At 34.6% G+C, this 25,335-nt stretch overlaps 1 protein-coding gene across 1 annotated transcript in view; it reads right to left on the reverse strand.

The window, feature by feature from the left end:
* Positions 1-23,412, reverse strand: part of LOC113108265 (STE20/SPS1-related proline-alanine-rich protein kinase-like) — a 59,094-nt gene extending 35,682 nt beyond the window's left edge. The window contains exons 1-11 of the mRNA XM_026271194.1: positions 23,200-23,412; positions 19,292-19,404; positions 16,848-16,956; positions 16,501-16,642; positions 15,476-15,531; positions 13,798-13,907; positions 12,776-12,877; positions 10,641-10,774; positions 9,519-9,567; positions 9,344-9,409; positions 26-148 (exon numbers count right to left, since the gene is read on the reverse strand). Of these exons, the coding sequence (XP_026126979.1) occupies positions 26-148; positions 9,344-9,409; positions 9,519-9,567; positions 10,641-10,774; positions 12,776-12,877; positions 13,798-13,907; positions 15,476-15,531; positions 16,501-16,642; positions 16,848-16,956; positions 19,292-19,404; positions 23,200-23,305 (1,110 nt within the window). The 5' untranslated portion in view covers positions 23,306-23,412. The remainder of the gene's footprint in view (positions 1-25; positions 149-9,343; positions 9,410-9,518; positions 9,568-10,640; positions 10,775-12,775; positions 12,878-13,797; positions 13,908-15,475; positions 15,532-16,500; positions 16,643-16,847; positions 16,957-19,291; positions 19,405-23,199) is intronic.
* Between the last annotated feature and the right edge of the window lie 1,923 nt (positions 23,413-25,335).

Genomic DNA, 25,335 nt, shown 5'->3' on the forward strand with positions numbered 1-25,335 from the left:
TGCTTCACATGAAGGCCACACTTACCCTTCTGTGATTGACAGCAGCGTTCCCCTCCTCACTAATCACATCCATCTCGTCATCACTCCACTCCCAGTCTCCATCCTCGGTCTTGTGCAGATGACCACTCGACCCTGGAACCCTTCTGACCTGCAGGGGTCAACGGGACACACCGTCAAACTCACAGCAGGGACTCCACACTTTCAGAGCAGACTTGGTGCTGATTCGTTTCCTCCATTTCCTCAATTTCTCTATGGAGGAAATGAATGGCATTTGTGCTTTCAGAAGCCTAGTGTTGTGCTCTACAGCGTCCCGCTTCGGAGTGTGTCCGATATAATCTGTGCTGATCTTACAGGGTTTATTTCTCTGGTTCAGTGAAGTGAGATTTAATTCATCGCCCGGCCCTAGCTTCAACAAGACAGCCAGCTTTTTTTGGAGACCTGCTCAGTGTCTGTAACCAGTGCTGAAATATTCCACTATCGGCTCTTTTCAGCAGAACACATCTTTGAAAGCATGCTAAAGTTTAATCTGGCCAACAAGATCTCAATGTGCATTGAAGTACGGCAAATCAGGGGATCAGCTCAACTCCTGAAACCATGCAATTCTGCTCAACAACATCCCTAGATTCCTGTCATTTAGACAAGCCTTTTCTGAGTCTGGCAAGCTCTAATCTGATCTTATTTCCGAGAATAAGGGCACACTGGTTTTACTATCCATCCCACAAGAAATCAGTTTACGTCTAAAGTGTACCAGGTTGACAAGATCAACACTGGTTACTTGCTAAAGTCAGCCAGGTTAGTGTCTTCAAAACTTTTTTTTTTTTTTGTCAGCATGGTTTTATCCTTAAAAATTAATTCTTAAAAAATATATTAATATTAAAAAAATAAATGACAATTTTATGACAAAACTCCTTTTTATGACAATGTTCATATGAAAATTTGAACATTTCTTTTTGTATTCTATTTTTTTTTAGAAAAAGTCATTATTAAAAATATATTTTAAGAATAAAAATCTACATTTGTGTGTGTGTGTGTGTGTATATATATATATATATATATATATATATATATATATATATATATATATATATATATATATATATATATATATATATATATATATATATATATATTTTTTTTTTGTCATTGAAAAAAAAAATATTACTTTTGGTACCAAATGATACACAAACATTTTTAAGCTAATTTGTGGTTTTTGTTCAATTTTTAGTTTTAATTGTGTCTGAATAGTATATCCTTGAACCGAATTCTTAAATATATATATTTGTATTGAAAATAATGCTTCTCATGACAGTTTTCAAAGTTATGTAAATTTGATTCACAATATACAAATTTTAATGAATAATGAAAAAATACTAATATAATAATAATGTTTATCACAAAGTTCAAAGTTAATCAAAATTTTATTCATTTGTTTTTTTTTTTAATAATGATTACAAATATACCTATTTAAATAATAAAAATGTATATAACTTAAATAAAAAAATAAACTAAAAGATACTAAAAAATAATAATGGTTCTCATGACAATTTTCTAAGAAATAGTAAACTTATCAACAAAAAAATAAAAAATAAAAAATTAAATAAAATAACGTATCTCAGCTAGTCTCTTCTAGTCTATGTGTGAGGTTCAAAAGCCTGGTACTACACAAGAATATTAAGAGTTATAGCTAGTTCCATCCATTTATTTCCACAACCGGTGATAACTCTATCAAAAAGGCACAGAAGACCTTAAATCCTCTGTATGTCTGTGAAATATGAAGCACTAGACTGTGCAGATCAGACAGCGTCCAATCAATGACAATTTCTGAAGTTTGCTCTCTTCTGAGAGGCTACTGACAAAATCATATTGGCCTGATCGAGAAACATATCCATCCAGCCGCCCCGTCCTGACACACAGACACACTGTCTTCCAGGAGATTTACTCTGCTTCCTGTTCAAGACGAGAGGTGAAACGTGGCACACACACACACACACACACACACACACACGTCTAAAGGCGAGAAGCATTAAGTAAGCGTTCTGCGACTGAGATAACATGTACCCATTTCCCAGCATCCCGGATCCTTCAAAAATAACACACAGACAAACAGAGCAGCAAATAAGCATCAGCGCATGATGACAAACTGCACCTGCGGGCTGTGTGCTTATGAATAACACGAGTGGGTCAGCGGCTCAGAGCGCTCAAACACACACACACACACACACACACTCATTTACAGACATCATGAGAGCTCCAACAGCCAGCAGTAAATTGCTCTCTTAGAAAACTGAATACGTAATCGAGTGTTGTGATGCAGACATTCAATTACTGAAACAAATCAATACAACGCTGAAAGAGAAAGACAAAAGAACATCTTTAGAAATAGTATTTAAAGGGGTAACTAAATGTGTTCGGAAAATGTATTTCTCTATTTGTTATTTATAATTGTATTTTTTTTAGGGCCATTGGCACAACTTCTTTTATAACTTATCCTTATTATATATAGCAACTTTTAAAAGTCTGATATCAGTAAGATTAAAAAAAATAAATACAGAAAATAAAGTAATTTAGTGAAATATTATTGCTATTTAAAAGTTTGGGGTCAGTCTTTTTTTTTCTTCTTTTGAGAAGTTAATACATTTATTCAGCAAGGATGTGTTACATGGATAAAAACTGATAGTAGAGACTTATATTGTTAGAAAAGATCTCTATTTGGAATAAATGGCATTCTTTTTACCTTTTTATTTAGAGATTTAAAGAACAAAGTATCACTGGTTCCAAAATAAAATATGAAGCATCACAACAGGTTCAATACTGATGATAAATGATTTCTGAAGAATCATGTGACACTGATGAATGCAGTAATGATGATGAAAATAAGAGAAATAAATTATATTTTAAAGTATAATAAAATAAGAAATCCACATTAGAAATTGGAATAATATTACTGTTTTTTTTTTTAATAATATTCAGTTTTTTTATTATCAAATAAATACAGCCTTGATGATCATAAGAGACTCCATTAAAAAACAGGTAGGCCTATCCAAATTTATTCGTATAGCACTCTATTTATTTCACTTCATCTCTATTTCTGCTCTACTGTATACATACTTCATATGCTTGGGCAGTACAGTAAATGTTTAGTCGTGCCACTAAAGCTTTGTTCATGGAAATGAGAAGAGAGAAATAAACACATTTTAATGCTAGAGATTCTGATTAACATCTTTAATTCAGTACTAGGTATAACTCAATAACAAGAGATTATTAAAATCAAAATAATGTGCTACAGCACGACAGAAACAAAGCACAAACTGCCCCCTGCTGGACACAAAGCACAAACACTCATCTTCACCAGACACATCCATCCATCCATCCATCCATCCATCTATCCATCCATCTAGATCTTATTTTCCCAGGTAATTTTAAAGTACATCAAATTGAATGAAAAATCATGTAGAGAAATTTGATGAATTTACACATGACTTATATTTTTGAGAATATGCATACTGTATTAAATATTTATTAGGTACTATTTATATTCACAATATACACATTTTAATGAATAAATAACAAAAATACTAATATAATAATAATGTTTATCACAAAGTTCAAAGTAATCAAAATGTGATACATTTGTATTTTTAAAAAAAATTTTGAAAAAAAATTATATAACTTAAAAAAATGAAACTAAAAGATACAAAAAATAATAACGGTTCTCATGACAATGTTCTAAGTAATAGTAAACCCATCAACAAATAATAAAATAAAATAAAATAAAATAAAATAAAATAAAATATCCATCTATCTTTCTATCTGGATCTTATTTTTCACAGGTAAATTTAAAGTACAATAAGTTGAATGAAAAATCATATATAAAATTAATTGAATTCTTTCTATGATGTACAACTGAAATAAAAATGTAATAATTAATTTGATATATAGTATTTATGATCTATATTTGTGGGCCGGAAAGTCAAATATATTTAGGTTGCCTCTCTGGAGACTGAAATAATTTACAACTGATAATATATATTTATGATTATTTCAGAATGTTTTATTAGTATATATTATAAATAAAATAGTATACTTTAAAATAAATATATTAACATTTTATTAATCCTTTGTTTTATTATTAACAAAATGAGTCAAAGCATATTCTAATCGACATTTTTTTTTTTTGTCACGCAGCAACTAAATTATATTTATAGAGCCAAGGTCATTTTATTTTTTCAGGTCAAACTGAATAACAGAAAATGCTTGAAAAGTTATTATATTTGTACAAAAATAGTTTAGACCTAAAATCTATATATTTTTTTAAAAGAATCTAAGTTATTTGGTTCTTTTAAATGACGCTGTGTTTGAAAACTCAAAGGCCAAATAAAGCACACATTCAAATCATGGTTTTCACAGTTCTGCTTAATTCTGTTTCGCTCTGCCGGACGTCACTGATGAAACGCTTTGAAATTCCAAGGTCAAATACTGATCCTCTCCACAGCGAGCCGAACAGAACCGCAGCTACTAATATTCAAGTCCTATGAAAGGTCTCACGGTGAGGAGAAAGAAAGACACAGAGCAAGAAAGAGAATGACAAAGACGGAGCGAGGCAGACAACCACAGAGAGAGAGAGAGAGAGAGATAAAGGAATACAGACAGAGGCAGAGGAAGTGAGGTAAGGAAGAGAAATGGTGTTTGTCAGGACTAGTTCAGGTCAGAGAGTCCTTGCATGACAGCATCTCTCTCTCTCTCTCTCTCTCTCTCTCTGTGGGCTGGATACATAATGTGGGAGTGAGGCTGGGTCACACAAACACATCAGCACTGAGGACAGACACGAGTTTACAGAAAGGACACACACATACTGCTGACACTGACACATCCTTCATCATAATATTCATGAGGGCCGTGATTCAATTTCATAATTCACAGTTTTAGTACACTGTACTCCAGACTCACACCGTGGCCATGTCTGACTGAAACCCCAAAGAATCCTGAGAGAAAATCAGGGTTTCCACAAAAATATGAAGCAGTACTAATATTTTTTTTATATTGATAATAATAAGAAATCAGTACATTAGAATGATTTCTGAAGATCATGTGACACTGAAGACTGGAGGAATGATGCGGAAAGTTCAGCTTTGATCACAGGAATAAATTACATTTTAGGATTTTTCAAGTTATTTGAAATCGTAATTACAGATACATAGATAGATAGATATAGGACAACAAATAGAACAAAAGAATGACAGACAGACAGACAGATGGATAGATATATGATATATTTTAAGGCCAAATAAAGAACACATTAAAATCATCATATTGTTCAACATTAAAATTAATTCACTAATTGCATTAATTGCAATGAAAGGGCCCTTGCAGCCAGGCTTACCGCCACCCGGTGGCCACAGGAAAACAGCGAACAGCGGGCAATATTCTTTTAAAGTGGTAACGTATTTTTTGGACTAAAAGTCGCACCTGAGTATTAGTCGCATCAGTCCAAAAATACATCTTGATGAGGAAAAAAAACATATATAAGTCGCACTGGACCATAAGTCGCATTTATTTAGAACCAAGAACCAAGAGAAAACATAACCATCTCCAGCTGCAAGAGGGCGCTCTATGTTTATTAGGGGTATGCTACAGGAGCACTGAGCAGCATAGAGCGCCCTCTGGCGACTGTAGACGGTAATGTTTTCTCTTGGTTCATGTCCCTTAGTACATTTCTCTCGGTTCATGTCAAATCAATTTTGATAAATAAGTCGCACTTGACTATAAGTCGCAGAAACAGCCAAACTATGAAAAAAAGTGTGACTTATAGTCCGGGAAATACGGTAAATATAGGAGAAACATGTCAAAGTTATTTATATCTGGGTAGCACTATGACTATAACTGAATATGGGCATGTAGGGTTTGATTCCCTGGGAACACATGATAGGTAAACATTTTTAAAACTGTAAGTCGCTTTGGATAAAAGCGTCTCCTAAATGCATACATTTACATTTAAATTAGTTCAGTCTGGAGTCGTGTTAAGTTTGGGGCAGATCTGACATTGCATGCTTGAGTTACAGTAACTTCCTGTTTTACGGCATTAATAGCATGCTTTAGCACTTAGCTAAGTGTTGCTAACATGTTTGAGTATGTTTCTAGCATGTTGCCAGCATATTTAATACTTGGTTATGCTTTTTATTATGTTTCTAGGAGTCCATAACAGTGTTAAACATAACACTTTCTGTTGCAAGCAGGTGGCTCTATGACTTTAACTGAATTTGGGCATGTGACAAATGTGTTCAGGACTGAACTTCTATCAAACATGTGAAGTTTGGGGCAGATCGGACATTGCTTGCCTGCATTACAGCAACTTCCTGTTTCATGGCGAAACAACAAATTTTGTCAGGCCGCCAGTGACACTCCCTTTGACGAAAACTCAAAATCTTCACAATTTGACGTCACAAAGGCCTTATGTATACACTCAACAAATTTCAAGATGATCCGATTAAAACTGTAGGAGGAGTTTGTTAGAGTACGAGGCCTGAAAATGGCAAAAACTGCACAGAAATTGTACAGGAAATTCAAAATAACGGACTTCCTGTTGGGTTTCGGATTTTGAACCAGCAGACATTTTTGTAGGTATTTGTGTTATTCGTGTGTACCAAGTTTCGTATATGTACGTGTAGCTTGAGGGCCACTTCGTTGAAACATTATAGGGAATGCTATCGAGCCATTTGGACACTCCCGCTTCTGAAAATCCTATCAGATGTACATTTTTTCCAGTTCTGATGATGTACAAAGTTTCATGTTTAGGCCTCCAAAAATGTGATTCACTTTGAAGAAGAATAAGAAACAGAGCAATCTAAAACGGTCCTCACACCAACGATGCTCGGGCCCCAACAAGAAAGCTGCCAATTGGGTTTAGATAAATCATTCATTTAAAAGAAACTCTCTGTAAAAAGGTCTTAACTTTTTGCAATTTTTCTTGCGGTGCAATGCATTGACTGCCGCTGGGAGGACAGACAGTGATCGTCGGATACGGTCGGTGAGTAGAAACCAAAGCAACGGAGCCGTTGACCTCTAGCGTTTTATTCACTGTTAGTCTAAACGTCCCTTACAGCGTTTGTTAACAAGCTTCACTACTGTACCATCCCACTTACAACTCCAATACCCCCACCCAGGTGCTACAAATAACGTTTCAGATGTCTAATTAAACCTACATTTCCCAGAGGTTCCCTTCCCTGAATACAACGCCTCGCATGACTGCAACTGTTGTCAGATCTTACAAGTACGCATGGGCTCCGTTCCACCCAGACAACAGCCACTACGTCTGCTTCTCCCTCCCTCCCGTTAATACTGTAATTCATTGAGAAGAGTCTATTACTGAAAGCACGACTAGTTTTCTCTGAGCACTTCAGACAACTAAAAAACCATCACACATCAACAAAATCAATTCTAAATGGATCTGCTGTAGTGATTATTCTTTACAAGTCAGACTCTAAATAAGCCTGTGTTGCTGTGCGGTAATCTGACAGGCGGCTTTTAAGTGCACTCATTCGGTCACCTACTGTGGAATAAATCCCTTTATCAGTCGTTTTAGGTCATTTGACCTAAAAATCACTATTATGAACGAATCACAAGGAAGTCTGCATGCATTTAGCAGCCTCTCTCAATTCTCTTGTCTGTGTAGCTGGAGAATATAGCAAAAAAAAAATGCAATATTTAATACGTACATACATATATATACATACATACATACATACATACATATATATATATATATATATATAATTTTAGTTATTTATATAATAATAATAATAATAATAATAGTTATTAAAAAAATTCAATAAAACACACATAAATAAAAATAATATAAAATGTAAACAAATAAAAACCTTTAGCTTATTTTATTTATATATTTCTTTGTTTATCTTGATTCTGAAATGTTACTTAAATAACTAAAACTCAAATTAAAAATAAATATACATTAACAGAAAACTATTAAAAACTAAACATTTAAATGAAAACAGATAATATAAAAATAACAATTTAAAGTGTAGACCCAAAACTACACTGTGTATGTGTATGTAGTAAAAAGTATTTTTGTTATTTAAAAAAGAACATTCAAAATGTTTACCTATACTAATACAATAAAATAAAATAATCAAGGCTTTTAATCAACTAAATTAACATAATATTTAGTTAAAGATAACCATTAATATGCACTAATATTACACTAATGGCACAGTCTTTTGCAAACTGAATGTCCAAATAAAAAGAAATACTCATAATGTTTATATCACCAGCAAAATCTCTGTCAATATTCTTTACATGCACAGCATATTTCCCTCATTCTGTCAGCTGCACCTCAACACAACACCAGCAAACCCACATTTGCAAACACCAACATCCCCCCATCATTTCAGCCCATCAATGTCATAGCCTCCACCAGGACACTCGGTACTCCTCCTAAATGGATGGATGGATGTGTGCAGCTCTTTAGCAGCCGTTTCTCTCATTCGTTTAGAGGCTGGAGGTGTGGGGAGCTGATAGCCGACCCATAAGCACTATTACACATGCGGCCTGCATGCAAACGGCTGTTTAAAAGCAGCGCCCTGTTGCCTGCATTAAAGCCCATTTTTCTTCAGAGCTCATCAGTGCTCAGAGACATTAGGTGTCTGCTAGAGGCATGAACTGAAATAATGACTTCAATTCAGCGTGAATGAGTTTCACACCACCTGCTGCTTAGTAAGGAAACACACCACACAATTACAATTTAGAGGGGAGGGTCTATATCTGCAGATTGATGAAGCATAAAACATGTAAAAAAAAAAGGGAATGGAAAGAATGGAAAGAGAGAGATGTAGATTGATAAATAGACAGACAGACAGGAAATGGCAGACAGAATGATAGAACAATGGAACAATAGAATGTTACAATGGAACAATAGAATGTTACAATGATAAGAGAGTGTTAGAACATTAGAATGTTGGAATGCTAGATAGAACGACAGATAGAATGCTAGATATAATGATAGATGGATAGAATAACAGATAGAATGTTAGATGGACAGCCAGAGTAAACAGTGAACAGACTGAGGGACAGGGTTCACCAGAGAGTCCATGCATGGACAGCTCTTACAGTAATGGGTCAGAAAGCATTCATTCAGTATCAGAGAGACACTCAGTGAGTGTTGAGGGCAGAAGTCCTGCAGTGAGAAACATTATGGCTTCCGATCCCTCAATCAAAAGCAGCCACACTGTTTAATCAATACAGAAAGCACTGAACATGAGAGCACAGAGACCCATCTGGCCTGAGGGAGAAAGTACACTCAAACGCGAGGGGAAGAATGAGATAGCGGTACCTTTTTGGCTCTTTGGATTATATTTGGTCCTTTACTAAGCAGCTTTTCAATCAAGTACTCTCGATTCTACAACACAAAGGCAAGAGGGGAAAAATACAGAACAGATATCAGACCACTGTGAAGCCCTGGTTAAAGCATTTGAAGTATGGAGGGTGAATACAGTATACTGCCGTACCTTAGCCTTTTGAAAAAATTTACATTTCAAAAGCTCGGCTGCAGTGGGCCTGTGGAGATGAGAAAGAGGCTTGATGCTGACATTTTCACACAGCTCCACATTTCAAGACACTCAACAATAAGGATTTGTTTTGTTGTGGTTCTGGCCAGGCAGGTGCCAGTAGTTCAGATGTGCATGCATGCTTAAATAAATAAATGTGTGTTTGTTAGATAACTCTATTTGACTTATTATCAATATTAATGTTATATAATATCTATTTGATACATTGAATATTCTTTTACCAAGTCCATTCCAAATAAAACATAACATTCTATATATTTTATTAAATATAGATATTAATACAATATTTAATATAATAAAATACTGCTATCCAAAATGTTCAATTAGTTTTAATGTACAGCAAAATCTATAATTAGCCATTTATATCAATATTGCTATTGTTCTACAATTTTTAAGTATATATCTCACACAATTAATACTTTTTATAAAGACTTTTTATGCATTTGTAATCATGCATTATATTTTATAAAATATCATATTTGAGATAAATCTATCTAAAATAATATTTAAAAAAAAAATAACATATTAAAATGCTATCATACAATATACAAGTTATTAGTTTAATTTACAGTAAAATGTATAATTAACTAGTAATTTATATTAATTTATATTAATTTATATTAAGTGATTCTGCACAGTCATCATGTTAACATTATATAAAATGATTATAGCCCACCACTATAGCCCTGCTACCCAATTTCCATTGTGTTGACCAGATGAGGCAGCTAATACAGAAAGCAAACAGACCAGCAGCAATTTACAGTCTCAAGATCACATTAGTTCATCCAAGCTACTTTGTCTGTGTGGCATTTCTTTTATTGACTGCGATTTTTCTTTAGAGAGACCAAATAGCGTGCAAACGAAGGGCAGACAATGAACTGCTATTCAATAATATACCCAACACAATTCGGATCAATATGTTTGCTTCTAGTATTAAGGCCTTTGGTGAAGCTTCTGGTCTTAAAGGAAACAGTTTTGAAGTCTGCACACCATTCAGCATTCTGGGACACAAATTTACTCATTTGTGTAAACAAGTAAGGCAGGTTTGTCAATTCAGATTACCTCTTGGCAGGGTCCTTCTGAAGACACAAGGATGTAAGCTTTCGAAAAGATTTCCCATACTTCTTAAGCGTCTCTTTATCCTCAATCCCAGTCTCCACGGTTGGAGGATCGTTCTGCAGCGTGAGCATTAAAACCTGCAAAACAGCAGACAGACATCAGATACGATAACAGATACGACAGAATGAATAATATACTGTACATTTCCAGAATAAATATCCATGTGTAAGTCTTGTATAACCTCAAGGACACCTTTGGTCATACCTAGATTTAAAATGATTAACACATATTTTTCTTACACTAGGATTTATTTCACATAGCTTGTTTTCGTGACATTCATCTCATTCCATCTGCCACATGTCATTTATATAAGACTCTGTGACACTAGTGTCAAATATTCAGGTAAAAGGGGGCAAAAATGGTTTTCTTTGTGTATTCAGAGTTGTTCACAGTGTTAAAGAGATGGATTCTCATCCTAAACATGGCCAAAGTTTTTAAAAAAAATATTTGGACGAATGCCAGATAATGTCTGTGCTGAAAATCTTACTTCCAGGTTGGTACAAGTTTCGGCTGTTTTTTTTTTCGATCGTAGATCTAATGACGTAGATGATGGTGGAACTCCTTATATGAGCATTTCTCTCTGAAAAACTCGCTCGCACACACGTTGACCAGAGGAGAGCGAGACCGCGCACATCAACGCGCTTCCTCAGGAAATCGAGATGGACTAACAGAACATAGATGACTGGATGGATGGAAGGATGGATGATGGATGGATGACAGAATAATAGATGGATGGATGGACTGACAGAACATTGATGACTGGATGGATGGAAGGATGGATGGACTGACAGAACATGCTTGACTGGATGGATGGATGGATGGATGGACTAACAGAACATAGATGACTGGATGGATGAATGGATGGATGGGTGGACTAACAGAACATAGATGACTGGATGGATGGATGGATGGATGGATGGATGGATGGATGGATGGATGGATGGATGGATGGATGGATGGATGGATGGATGGATGGATGGATGGATAGATGGATGGATGGATGGATGGACTAACAGAACATAGATGACTGGATGGATGAATGGATGGATGGGTGGACTAACTGAACATGGATGACTGGATGGATGGAAGGATGGATGGACTGACAGAACATACTTGACTGGATGGATGGATGGATGGATGGATGAATGGACGGATGGATGGATGGACTAACAGAACATAGATGACTGGATGGATGGAAGGATGGATGGATGGATGATGGATGGATGACAGAATAATAGATGGATGAATGGACTGACAGAACATTGATGACTGGATGGATGGATGACAGAAAAATAGATGGACAGATGTATGGACTGAAAGAACATGGATGACTGGATGGATGGAAGGATGGATGGATGACAGAATAATAGATAGATGGATGGACTGACAGAACATTGATGACTGGATGGATGGATGACAGAAAAATAGATTGACAGATGTATGGACTGGCAGAACATGGATGACTGGATGGATGGAAGGATGGATGGATGGATGGATGGATGGATGTATGGATGGACTAACAGAACATAGATGACTGGATGGATGGAAGGATGGATGACAGAATAATAGATGGATGGATGGACTGACAGAACATGGATGACTGGATGGATGGATGGATGGAAGGATAGATAGATAGATAGATAGATAGATAGATAGATAGATAGATAGATAGATAGATAGATAGATAGATAGATAGATAGATAGATAGATAGATAGATAGATAGATAGATAGAAAGAACAAAACATTGGATGGATGGAACATTTCCTTTTCCTGTGTTCAGAAAGAAAGCCCGAACAATATCAAAGCAGGTCTAAATTCGGATCATTTTCATTCTAGACGACCTGCTGCTCGCTGAGCCTGTGACGATGGATGCTGCTGCTAAACCACATTAGAAACGGTTCAGCTGTGCAGGCTTTGCATTCATTTAGTTAATATACAAACAATTAAAATGCATCTCCATCTAATGAATTACTTTTGTGTAACTGCTCTGATTCCATATGCAACAGAGGTTCTGAAAACAGGACCACAAACACCACAAACACGAATGGTCACATGATCTGACGGTGGTCGTGTTTACCTTCATAGGGGGGTAGCGATGATACGGCGCAGAGCCCGTCGCCAGTTCAATGGCAGTGATTCCGAAACTCCAAATGTCAGCTTTGAAGTCGTAACCGCGCACCTGTGGTCACATGACATGATACTGTAACTGTTCACCACATGATGGAATAACACACTGACCCACACCAGTCATAAACGGCAATTATTAAACAATCTTCATGATCTGCACTAGAACAGTTGAATGGTTATTAATACTCTTAGAAATAAGTAGAAATAGAACTCTTAGAAATAGTCTAGCTGTGAACACTGTGAGCACAAAAATCAGTAGCTCACAGAAATATTGAGTAAAATAGTCAATTCAGATTAAACTTGGGATCAGTATAATTGTGTTTTTATTTTTGCTAGAACCTGACATCTTGAACTCAGCAAAGACGGATTAAATTGATCAAAAGTGACACAGCACTAACATTAGTGAAGATTTATATTTTAAATGAACGCTGGCTTGAACATTCTATTCCTAAAAGAACCCTAAAAACAACTGTTTTCAACATTTATAATGATAAGAAATGTTTCCTGAGCAGCAAATCAGTATATTAGAATTATTTCTGAAGAATCATGTGACACTGAAGACTGGAGAAATGATGCTGAAAATACAGCTTTGATCACAGGTATAAATTACATTTCAAAATATATTCCAATTAGAAATAGTTATCTGAGATTTCAATAATATTTCACAATATTACCGTTTTAACAGTATTTTATTCAAATAAATGTAGCATACTGTTGGTGACTTCTTACAAAAATATGTAAAAACTGTAGTGTAGCTTGAACTATTTTGTACATGACACTTTTCAATGGACACATGGACACATGCAATGCTGCTTTAGAATAATGCCTAAATAGGGTTTCTTAGTGTTTACTAACCTTCCATAGCTGTGCATCTATCAATGATTTAAAATGCTGTCTATGTGGACCACTCACTTGGTTTCTGAAACAGATCCACTTGTAAATGTTTAATGTAGGTTCTCTGAGCAAACTGACCTGCTCCATCACCTCTGGAGCCATCCAGCACGGGGTCCCCACAAACGTTTTCCTCACTTTGTGTCTAGTGACATCTCCACCAGTGGCCAGAAAAGCACTCACACCAAAATCTAAAGAGAAAAAATTAACAACCTCATCATATGTCTGATGCACAAACAAAATCGCCTGACAGCTGGAAGCAAATATTTAAATGCATATTTCATTTGAAATGCATGAAAATAAAAGATAGACACATAGTCTGATAAATTCTTTCTGTCACATACCAAGTCAGTTAAAATATTTGTTTCTAAAAATGACATTCAGACATGAACTATGATATTTGTACAGAGGAACTTTCTGAACAGACTGTACGTCTTTCTTTCACAGCTTTGTTTGCATTTTTTGTCAATCATCTACTATGCTTTCAATAATCAGGAAAGTCATTTTAACCACTTATATATAACAATATTATACATTGTTTACAATAACATGTCCATGTCAAAATTGAAGTGTAGGTTAACATTTATATGTGTGTGTGTGTGTGTGTGTGTGTGTGTGAAGTGAAGTTGTATGTTCTAGTTATTGTAACTAGGTTCACAAATGTGTTTATTAAATTACATTTCATAAAATTATTTCACAATGCACACAACCTTAAGTGTCCTGAGAACAGGCCTCGTTCTTGTTATGGTAAACCTTATTGTATATTTATTTTTAGGGGTTGAAATTTGACCTGGACATTATTTTTATAAGATCTAAAAATACAAATAAAAACTTGTCTGTCAGACATTTCAATAGAACATGTTCTGATGTGAAGTGCAGTCTGAACAAAACCGAGCCAAGGTCACTAGTGGAAACCCCCGTTACATAAACTATCAATATTCTAGAATTAGATCAGCCAGTCTCCCCCCGGGGACGGAAAAAGCCTCATTTCAGGAATTTAACACTTCTCTACACTACGATCAATGTGTCTCGGGCCAGTTTTTCTGCTCTCCTTTATGTGTCTCTAACACACAAATTCATAAAATAAAACTGAGAACAAAAGCGGAGAATCTATTATCTGTTAATAATCAAACTATAATAAGCCTCAATGAAAGAAATTAAATAAAAAAACCTTAAAGTGGCTTTACTTACTGATTAAATCACTGCTAGGGTATTGCTTTAGCATAATTAGAGCTAATTACCATGGTTTAAAAAGCAATATAATCTCTCTAAAGGCCCAGAAATGGTGCTTTTTAGATTGACAACCAGTATTAATTAAAGCAGGATTTTTACAGCTAAAGAAAAGCTTAATTGCTTCTTAAAGAGCTGAAATTATTATGCAACTGAACTAAGAATGCATTGGTCAAAATCAGTTAAGAGCAACAGAGGTTGTTAAGAGTTATACATATTTTATATATCTTTTTTATGTTTTCCCTAAATGTTTTGTGATTATTTTACCTGCTTTCTTACTCCTACAATTAAACAGGCAGGTTTGTTTTGTTGAAGTTTCTTTAAGACATCTATGTAAATGTTCACTTTGCATGCAAAATCAGATGAAGAACGTATTTGCAAAGCTGCAGATTTGTTGTTGAGTATTTAACTGCCCCATGAAAAACTCTGGAGATGTTAAATGCCAAGATGTTGGTGGGTAACTTACTAAGACAATAAAAAATGATCAAATCATTTCAGAAAATCTACCGGTTTCAGCAAAGTCACAAACCTGCGATCTGCACCGATCCATCTTCTCCCAGTAGAATATTACCAGCCTTCACGTCCCTGAGGTCAAACCAAGACAAAGCACATCCATGTCATGCTTTATATATAATCTTAAACATTAACAATAACGCCAGTGGCTGAAGAATGAATCCGCATGTTTATGAATTTTTCAGACCATTATTACAGCAGCGATGGCCTGGAGGGAAAAGACCTCATTAGTATTTTCCAGCACTTAACATTCAGAGGAACTTAATTAAATCATATGTTACACTCTTTGACTATCAGCATAAAATCTGGCCCACTTAGCATCTTATTTGGACACTTAAAGGAATAGTTCAGCCCAAAATGAATATATGCTTAAAATTTACCTCAGGCCATCCAACATGTAAATTAGTTTGTTTTTGCATCCTAACAGATTTGGAGAAAGGCAGCATTACATCCCTTGCTCTCCAGTGGATCCTCTGCAGTGAATGGGTGCCGTCAGAATCAGAGTCCAAATGTCACTTCTGGCCAAAATATAAGTCCATAATTCATAATAATGCTTCCTCCAGTAAAAAAACAACATATTTGTTTTTTAAGACGTGAATATTTCTCTCCTGATTCAGACCAGACAATCTTTTCATTGGAGAAAGTAATATTAGGAAAAGAGAACTCATATTTTTACTAGGAAATAACAGTTTGAAGCTAAACGTAATGATGGACAACACACAACTTTCCGTTTCACAAGACATTAACTGAAGGACTGGAGTGCTGTGGGTTATTGTGATGTTTTTATCAGCTGTTTGGACTCTCATTCTGACGGCACCCATTCACTGCAAAGGACCCATTAGTGAGCAAGTGATGCAATGCTACATTTCTACAAGTCTTTTCAGATGAAGAAACAAACTCATCTTGGATAGCCTGAAGATGAGTAAGTTTTCAGCTACTTTTTATTTTTGGGTGAACTTTTCCTTTAAACAGAGAGATGGTCTGAAAGGCACGTGAATTGGCCGGCCACAGTTCAGTTTGTTGCTGTCATTTTTTCTTTACCTGTGAATCTGTCCATTTTTGTGTAGATAATCTAATCCCTCCAGGACTTCCTTCAATATGGTTGCTATTGTAGATTCATCTAGGACACCGTTTTTATGCTCTCCTTTGCTGAATGTGTCCTTTATGATGTCTAACACTGATCCTGGATGAATAGAAAGGTTTGTAAATCACACAAAATTCTCCAGATCTACAAAATAATACATGCACACAACACAAACTGTGACTGCAAATAGACATTCAAACTATATGAATCAATAAAACCTACAAAACTTATTTCAAATGAAGAAACAACACACATTGTGTTGAAATTAAACATGTCCATAGTTAATTGAAAAGATTCTTGTCACCTCCACTCAGGAGCTTCATGACCAGCCAGAGTTCATCTTTCACCACAAATGAAGTGTAGTAGGTGACCACGTTGGGATGGCTACACTGGCTCATGGCTTGAATCTCTTTCTGTGGAGACAGATGGAGGTGTCTAGCTTTATAATGCATGTCTTTAATAATGTCCATGGGCTTTATAAAGCATGCACATCAAAGTAATTGCAATGTTAGGAACAGAGAAACTCTTGAACCGATTTATAATAAACAGATTAGAATAGAACAAGTCTATTAAGTACAAGGCCAGGCCATATTTCACACCAAAATCAAAAGAAAAATGCAAGGCCATGTTTAGGACTATTATTTTTTATGTTTATTTATTTATTTTTGACAAACCATGTAAATAACAATTACTCACATTTTCTTCAAATTTAGTTAAAAACCTATTTAGCTGAAGTGCATATTCCAATAATATGTATAAGGCTTTAATAAAAGGACAGCAGGATGCAAACTTGAAAAAAAAAATGACATATGTGCTGTCTGGGTTCAGCATAAATTTACACAAACCATATTTCCGTGTCAGCCAATCTGAGAGTAAATCTGGGAAATGTTTATAGCACAACTTTTTAATTTGTTTTCATGACAGAACCTTCATTACTCAAACCATCAGTTGCCAATCTCACTGCACCAAAACAAAGATCAATGGAAAACAACTCAGTGTCGGAGTTGGCGGCCTGCTGGGTGTGTGTGTGTGTGTAAATGATTACAGTAGGGAGAGTGTGCATGAAAGCATGTGTGTCTCTGACAGATATGAAACATATTTTTGAAAAACTAGGGCAGTCAAAACTGTAAGTGTTGGCTAATGATTAATCAGCACACAGATAATTGTGATTAATGGTATATTGACTTCTGAGACTCTTACAGTACACATGCACATTAAGAAGTCATTTATTCATTCAATCGTTAAATGTGAAGTGTTTATTGAGGAAAAATCATTTTCTCTAATCATTTTCACAAATTAAAAACTATAAGTCAGGATGAATTCAAATTGATAGTTTAAATTATTTAAAATTCTTTATAATGTACTTATATAATACTTTGCAGCAATAGCTGGGGTTGGATGATTGCCGTCCCTAACTCTTGCTGCAAGGTGCAAAAAATGCAGCATTGGGAATAACAAGAGAATCCTCAATTTTTTACATTTGCATACATTTGATATTTTCTTTTTTTTTTTACAATGTTTTTGAAAAATTTGGCTGCATTTATTTGAAGAAACATACAGTAAAAACACTAATATTGTGAATTATTCTTAAAATTTCAAATAACTGTTTTCTATGTGAAAATTTTTAAACTGTAATTTACTCATTTGATAAAGCTGAATTTTCAGCATCATTACTCCAGTCCTCAGAAATCATTCTTGCTGATTTGCTGCTTAATAAACATTTTGTTGCTGTTTTGTTGGAAATCAAGATACAGTTTTTCCAGGAATCTTTGATGAATAGAAAGTAAAAAAAAAAAACTTTATTTAATATAGATATCATTTGTAAAAAAAAAAAAAAAATGCATGTATTTTTATTCATTTAATGCATAATTGTAGATGAAAAAATAAAATTTAATCTAAGCTTTTAGAGAAATTTAGCATTGCATCAACTGCTCACCAATGGATGCTCTGCAGTGAATGGGTGCCGTCAGAATGAGAGTCCAAACATCTGATAAAAACATCACAATAATCCACAAGTAATCCACACCACTCCAGTCCATTTATCAATGTCTTGAGAAGCAAAAAGCTGCATGCTGGCAAGACACAAATCTCCTCTATCCATAATATTGTTTTCTCCAGTGAAAAGGTCGTCTTGTCTGAATCAAGAGAGAAATCTGCATGGATCAAGAACCGTTTACAAGCAAAAGCAATTCTTAACAAATACGTCAGTGGATCTTGATTTGAGAGGACAACAGGTGATAGACTTTATCATTTAGGAGTATGAAATATTTAAACGTCTTAATGGTGCGCGTTTCTTAAAAACACACAGCTTTTCTCAAGACATGAACTGATGGACTGGAGCGATGTGGATCACTTGTGGATTATTGTGATGTTTTTATTAGCTCTCATTCTGACGGCACCCATTCACTGCAGAGGATGCATTGGAGATCAAGCGATGTAATGCTAAAATTCAACTCATCAAGAAACAAACTCATCTACATCTCAGTTCACAGTTCATTTTTAGGTGAACTACTACTACTACTCCTATAAGATTACTGTAAAATGCCTATAATAAAAATGAATGGGTAAAACACAGCCAAAAGATGTATGTCTTCCCAATCCAGTCAGGCTGCTCAAAAAACAAATTGCAATTTACCTGTAACTATTTGCATTTCAATATAATGTGTATGTGTGTGTGTGTGTGTGTGTGTGTGTGTGTATAGCAGAACCTGCGTGAGTAGACGCAGCTGTTTTAATGTTGTTCCTCACCAACAGCTCATCCATGCTGGTCTGGCATTTCTCCAGGTTGATTCTCTTGATGGCCACACGCTCCTGTCGAGGGCTACAAAGTGCTGCCTGGACGACTGCTGTGGCTCCGCTACCTACAAAACACAGTAAAAACATCTCTAATGAACAAAGCACACGCCGTGTCAAAGACATTATTCTAGATGAAAGGCAGACAGTAAACATGCCTTCTGGAACATAAAAGCTTGTGCACAGCAGGTGCAGCCTGTCATATGATGTGCTTAAAGGATTCATGATAGATGTGAGTGACACTGGAATAAGTAGCTTTACTGTAAGAGCAACAAATATAATAAGTTGTTATCTTCTTGTATCTGCAAATATTAAAAATTCAATATTTTTTTACATTTTTAACCATTAACATGATGTTGTGTGTATATATATATGCAAACAATTTATACAATATATAGTATTTTATTATATATTACACTGTATAAATATTATTTTTTTAATCAACGTGATTATTAATCAATAATACAGTAAAAAAAATACTGAGAATTATTATTACAATTTAAAATAACTGTTTTCTATTTGAATATATTTTATAATGTAATTTATTCTTGTAATGCAAAGCTGAATTTCAGTAGCCATTACTGCAGTCTTCAGAGTAGTCACATTCATAAGCCAATTTATAGATATTACAAAACCAATTTTTTTTTTTTTTTTCGGCTTTTCAATTGTGAAAAAACTACCAATGGCTTAAGTAAATTCTATGCACAAAACCTCCAAAGGTGATTAAAATACACTTAACTTAGCAATTTGTGTGCACATTATTTGCAATCATTAGAATATATTTCATCCAGCTGAAAGGAAAAGTATTTGAACCCTTGGATTTACCATGTGAATTTGATCTCATTCTCAAACAACTCATCAGGAATAGACAAACACAGTCTTAAGCAAATCACAAAACAAACTTCATTTCTTTAAAAAGCACAGTGTGAGTGGATAATGTGTGTGAACCCAACTGGCCTTACTTTGGCAGCAGTAACCAGTTCCAAACAGAACGGTTTGAGTTCTGCAGTATTTTCAGGCTGTATCTATCTCTGTAGGTCATGCTCAGGTTGTTGATACTCGTGTGTTGATTTACTGACATCTGTTGAGCTTCAGATGACAGACAGATGGCCTTCAGTCTCCTGCTAAATGCTCTGAATCTTATAAACTCTGGAATTCATTTTTCACTCCTTGACAGCAAGCCGTCCAGGTGACTTTTTTGCACATTTTTGACAAACAGCTATGTTTTTTGGGGGGGCAGCAGTGGCTTCCTCTTTGCAGGACACCCACAGCTCTGATCTTTCTCCATTTACAGACATTTTTTTTTTTCCGAACACCATTCAGAGATGATTTCGTAACCACTTTTCAGCTCACAAGTCAAAAGGTTTCAATCTAAGGTGTGCCGAGTGTCTTTAATGTCTGTGATATCTCACAATCCTGTGCATGCAGTCAAATAAAGATTTGATTTCTGCTGTAAATATTAGGTTATGCATAAAGTTAATTTAAAATTGATCTAGTTTAACAGACATGATGTTTCCTGGAGACAGGAGTATCTTCATACAAAACCACTGTCTGTCATTGAAACTCAATGGGTTCACTTACTTTTTCTTGTAACTGTATTCTGCATTTTGTATATATGCCGAAAGTGCTGAAAAAGCCACATTGGTTAACCACTAATCGTATTATCCCATGTAATTATTATAATTATAAATATGTAGTTATAATATATAGTCATATAGTTACAATTAAATTCATATAATTTTTATTATAATTATTAGTACTGTCAAGCGATTAATTACATGCAAAAATAAATTTACATTTTTAATGCATTTAATGCATTTTAGCTGAATAAAAGTATTAAATACTTTCATAAAAACACTTACTGATCCTAAACTTTTAAACTGTAGTATATATATGTCTCTGTGCATATATGTATATATATTATACATTAAGTAATCATGCTGATATTTTTTTCATGCTTAGTTATATTGTCTATATAAACAAATACAAGCTTAGTGAAATTTCTTCCTATACATATATATAGAAGGAAATTTCACTAAGCCTGTTTGAAAACATTAGACATTTTCCAGACAATTAATGCATAAAACATAATGTACTAATAGCCAGTTGCTGATTCAGATCAGATATGACACGTCACATTTGTGACTATAGACACAAATATAAACATGCACAAACACAAACGCAGTGCTGCTATTCACACCGTAAGAGTGTGTGACACTCTGCCAACTGCGGCTGACAGATAAGGAGGGGGTCCTGACCACACGCCGCACCGATTAGCAGAAGAAGAGCACAGAAACTATAGAGGAGCTCTTATCTGAGCTGATAGCATACTGCTTTACCACGCATCTCACAGCCATGAAGAGGCCCTTCTGGCTTGATTTACTTTGGGAGCCTCATATCTGCAGGCACTGGGTCCATCAATAGCAGCGGACTCAATTTGAGTAACACTTTTAGGGATTTGAGAATGCAGTGAAATGCCAATAAATGAAAAAAAAAAAAAAAAAAAAAAAAAAAAAAAAACTGAATGTAAAATGTCATAAAATTACAGCTATTGATTATTAGGAAAAGTTCAATCATACAATGAAAAAATTCATTCATTATTTGGAAAGTTGACATCCTGCAAACAGTCTTTTTGCTATAATTATTATGCATAATTTTATGGCCTCGTATTAACCATTCCACAAGTGAAGTCTAAACTGTTTTTAAAAAATAGTAAAAAAAGAGTTATGAAAATTCATAATCTTGATGTTGACCAAAAAAAGCCCATAAGCAGGTTTGAATAAACTACACATCCACAACGGCATAATTATTATCTTTAAGTTAACATAAGAATAACGTTTATATAACTTTTATAATATTTCAAAATGAACACTTACTGGACTGAAGCAACTTTGGTTTACCTAATTATTTAGACATCCTTTTTTTCTTTTCTTTTTTTGAAAATCATGTTCAGATAAGTATTAATTATTAATTGTTAATCTCTCAATCAATATTGCATCGTAACATTTTCTTTCTTCCTTTTTTATATTATTTCATATGTCTGGCATTACAGGGTTAATATGTGCACTTTGTGTGCTGTATAACATAAAATATACATATCAATTCTAATAAAAATCTTTTGTACATATGTCAGTGTTTAAAGTGCTTTATGAAGCATACACATAAAATATGTAAATTGATAAATGTGTGTTGTGAGATTAATACGGCTCGTGTTTAAGTGACGTATATAAAGGTCTCATTGCAATTCAATTTCTCAAAACTGCTTTTCATTTCTTTTTGAAGAACTTCCCGAATGAACAGAAATGACTTAAAGCACTTGTAAGAAATGAGAAGTGCTGAATCTGAGCAGCAGAGGGCGTCATGAGACGAGCGCAAAGCATCGCATGCAGCAAATGACAGCTTTGACTCTCACAAACAGTGCGAGGTGTGTAAGTGCACACCAGATGCACACATGCCGAATATAAATAATACAATATATAAAATCATAATAACTACTCTTGTTGTCACTGTTATTAATGTTTTCTTAAATATCCCCCAACCTCCGCAATGCATCAAATACAAACCCCTGAAACTTGGTTGCACTTTTTAGTCAGAATAACGTCCCCCGTTTATGATAACAGCACATCTGCTGTAAACGTCACAGTAGCCTGATGTCTCTCTGGACACGTGCAGTTCTGAAGCATCATCATCATCACTCGTAACAAGTGCACTGTCATCTAATAGCTCCAAAACATAAGATAGGAAGCTCCACTTGTCATATCCGCATTGCATTACTGTAATCATATGGGAAAAAGCCGGTAGGCCCAAACCAAAAGAACAAACCGCATCCTCTGACAAGCTCAAATGCATCTGCAACTACCCACCGATCACCTCCTGGAGCTCGTACGCCTCCCTGACAATGGGCCAGCTGCTGGTGAGCGCCGGCTGCGGGGTCTGGACGGCCGCAGGGGAGTCGCTCTGCTCCGCCATGATGCTGCTGAGAGTCGCTCTCACACTCGCGCACCTCCGCGCTGCTGCTGCATCACTACCGCCTGTCTGCGATCAACACCTCCGGAAAGACACATCGCCAACCCTACTACAGCGAGGGCTGAGCTCATGAATATTCATCGCGGCGCGCTAGCTCATGAATATTAATTCGGCCGTGGTGACGTTGTTTGACTAGATTCGATTCAACTTTATTGTCGTAGGGAAACGAAATTCAGTTAGCATCTTACCAGAAGTGCAATAAAAAGTAAATACAGAATATGCAGTGTCTGCAATATGTTACAAATGTACAATAAATATGCATATAACGGAGTATTATGGACATCATTTACAGATTTTAAATACGGTCAGCATGATATACAGATATGTGTACTATGAACATACTATACAGATGAATTATGTAAAAGTGTATGTACACTATAGGCAGAAATCACCATCATTTACACTAGTGCAATTGACAGTAAAGTGCATAGAAACTATTCCAGTGTGCAAACGGAATACTCAGTATTCTGGATGAAGAGACACTGCAAGTAATAAGTTTACTGTTTTGCTTGTTTGTAAATCCATCTATAATTACCCACCGTAGATGGTGACCGTCGACCCATCTAGTCGCGTTAGATAGATTGATTGATTGATGGATGGATTTATTGACTCAATAGTCTAAGCCCCTGTTATTTATTTATTTATCCATTAAAATAGCCTAAGCCCATGCTATTTATTTATTTATTTATTTATTTGTTTGTTTATTTATTTATTCAATCATTCAATTATTCATTTAATCATTCATTTTTATTTTTTATTTTTTTATAATGGTATAAACCCATGCTATTTATTTATTTATTTATTTGTTTGTTTGTTTGTTTGTTTGTTTATTCTTTCTAAAAGTCTAACCCAATGCTATTTATTTATTTATTTATTCTAATAGTCTAACCCTATGCTATTTTTTATTTATGCTTTTTAATAGCCTAAGCCCATGTTATTTATTTATTTATTTATTTATTTATTCATTCATTCATTCATTCATTCATTCATTCATTCATGTATGCTTTCTAATAATCTAAGCCCCTGTTATTTATTTATTTATTTATTTATGCTTTCTAATAGTCTAAGCCCCTGTTATTTATTTATTTATTTATGCTTTCTAATAGTCTAAGCCCCTGTTCTTTATTTATTTATTTACTTCTGTTTCTGCCACGGGATGCCGAGGTAACTAAGAATTACAGAAGCTTCAGTCTGGATCCAGTATCTTGATTACTTTGGCTTTATTTATAAAATAATTTCGCAAGAAATTATATATAATTTATGAAATAATCTCTGTTTGTATTCAGTATTCACCTCTTAAAAAAAAGTAAAAGCAAAAAAGCAAGCACTGCAGTAGACACTGGAAAAAACGATCCATTGACCAGCAGGTGGCGCTATTTAATACGATTTGACAGCTAAAGGTGGCCCCCTGTAGTTCTGTGCTTTTATTTTGATGTGTGACTTCTATAGTGGCAAATCAGAAAAGATAACAAAATAAAAACAAACATTTATTAACAAAATAATAATACATTATTAGTAAGTAACACATTAATAATCATTAAAAAAATCACAGATGAGATGAAATGTGAGATGAACACTGATGCTTTCTTGTTAGAACACAGTAATAAATCATTTAAAAAATACAAATTTAAAAACCTATTTCTGATAACTGAAACTATCTGAATCATTTTGTTAATTGAAATAAATAGCATGAAATATGCATATTAAATGGAAAAACAAACTAAACGATAATTATAAATGTTGCTTTGGTAACTTACTGAAATTGGTTGAAGCTGCAGTATTAGTATTAGTATATTAGTATACTAGTCTAATTAGTATAAAAACAGAACAAAAATAATAATAAAGCTTAAATAAAGAAAAAGCTAAGAAAAAAAAGATAAAAGCACACATCAAACTGAGTAAAATAATATCCAAATCTAAAAATAAATGCTAAACTATATCATATAATATTATATTATTATATATTATAACAG

The sequence above is a fragment of the Carassius auratus genome, chromosome 9 (genome assembly GCF_003368295.1).
Source record: "Carassius auratus strain Wakin chromosome 9, ASM336829v1, whole genome shotgun sequence".
Lineage (NCBI taxonomy): Eukaryota > Metazoa > Chordata > Actinopteri > Cypriniformes > Cyprinidae > Carassius > Carassius auratus.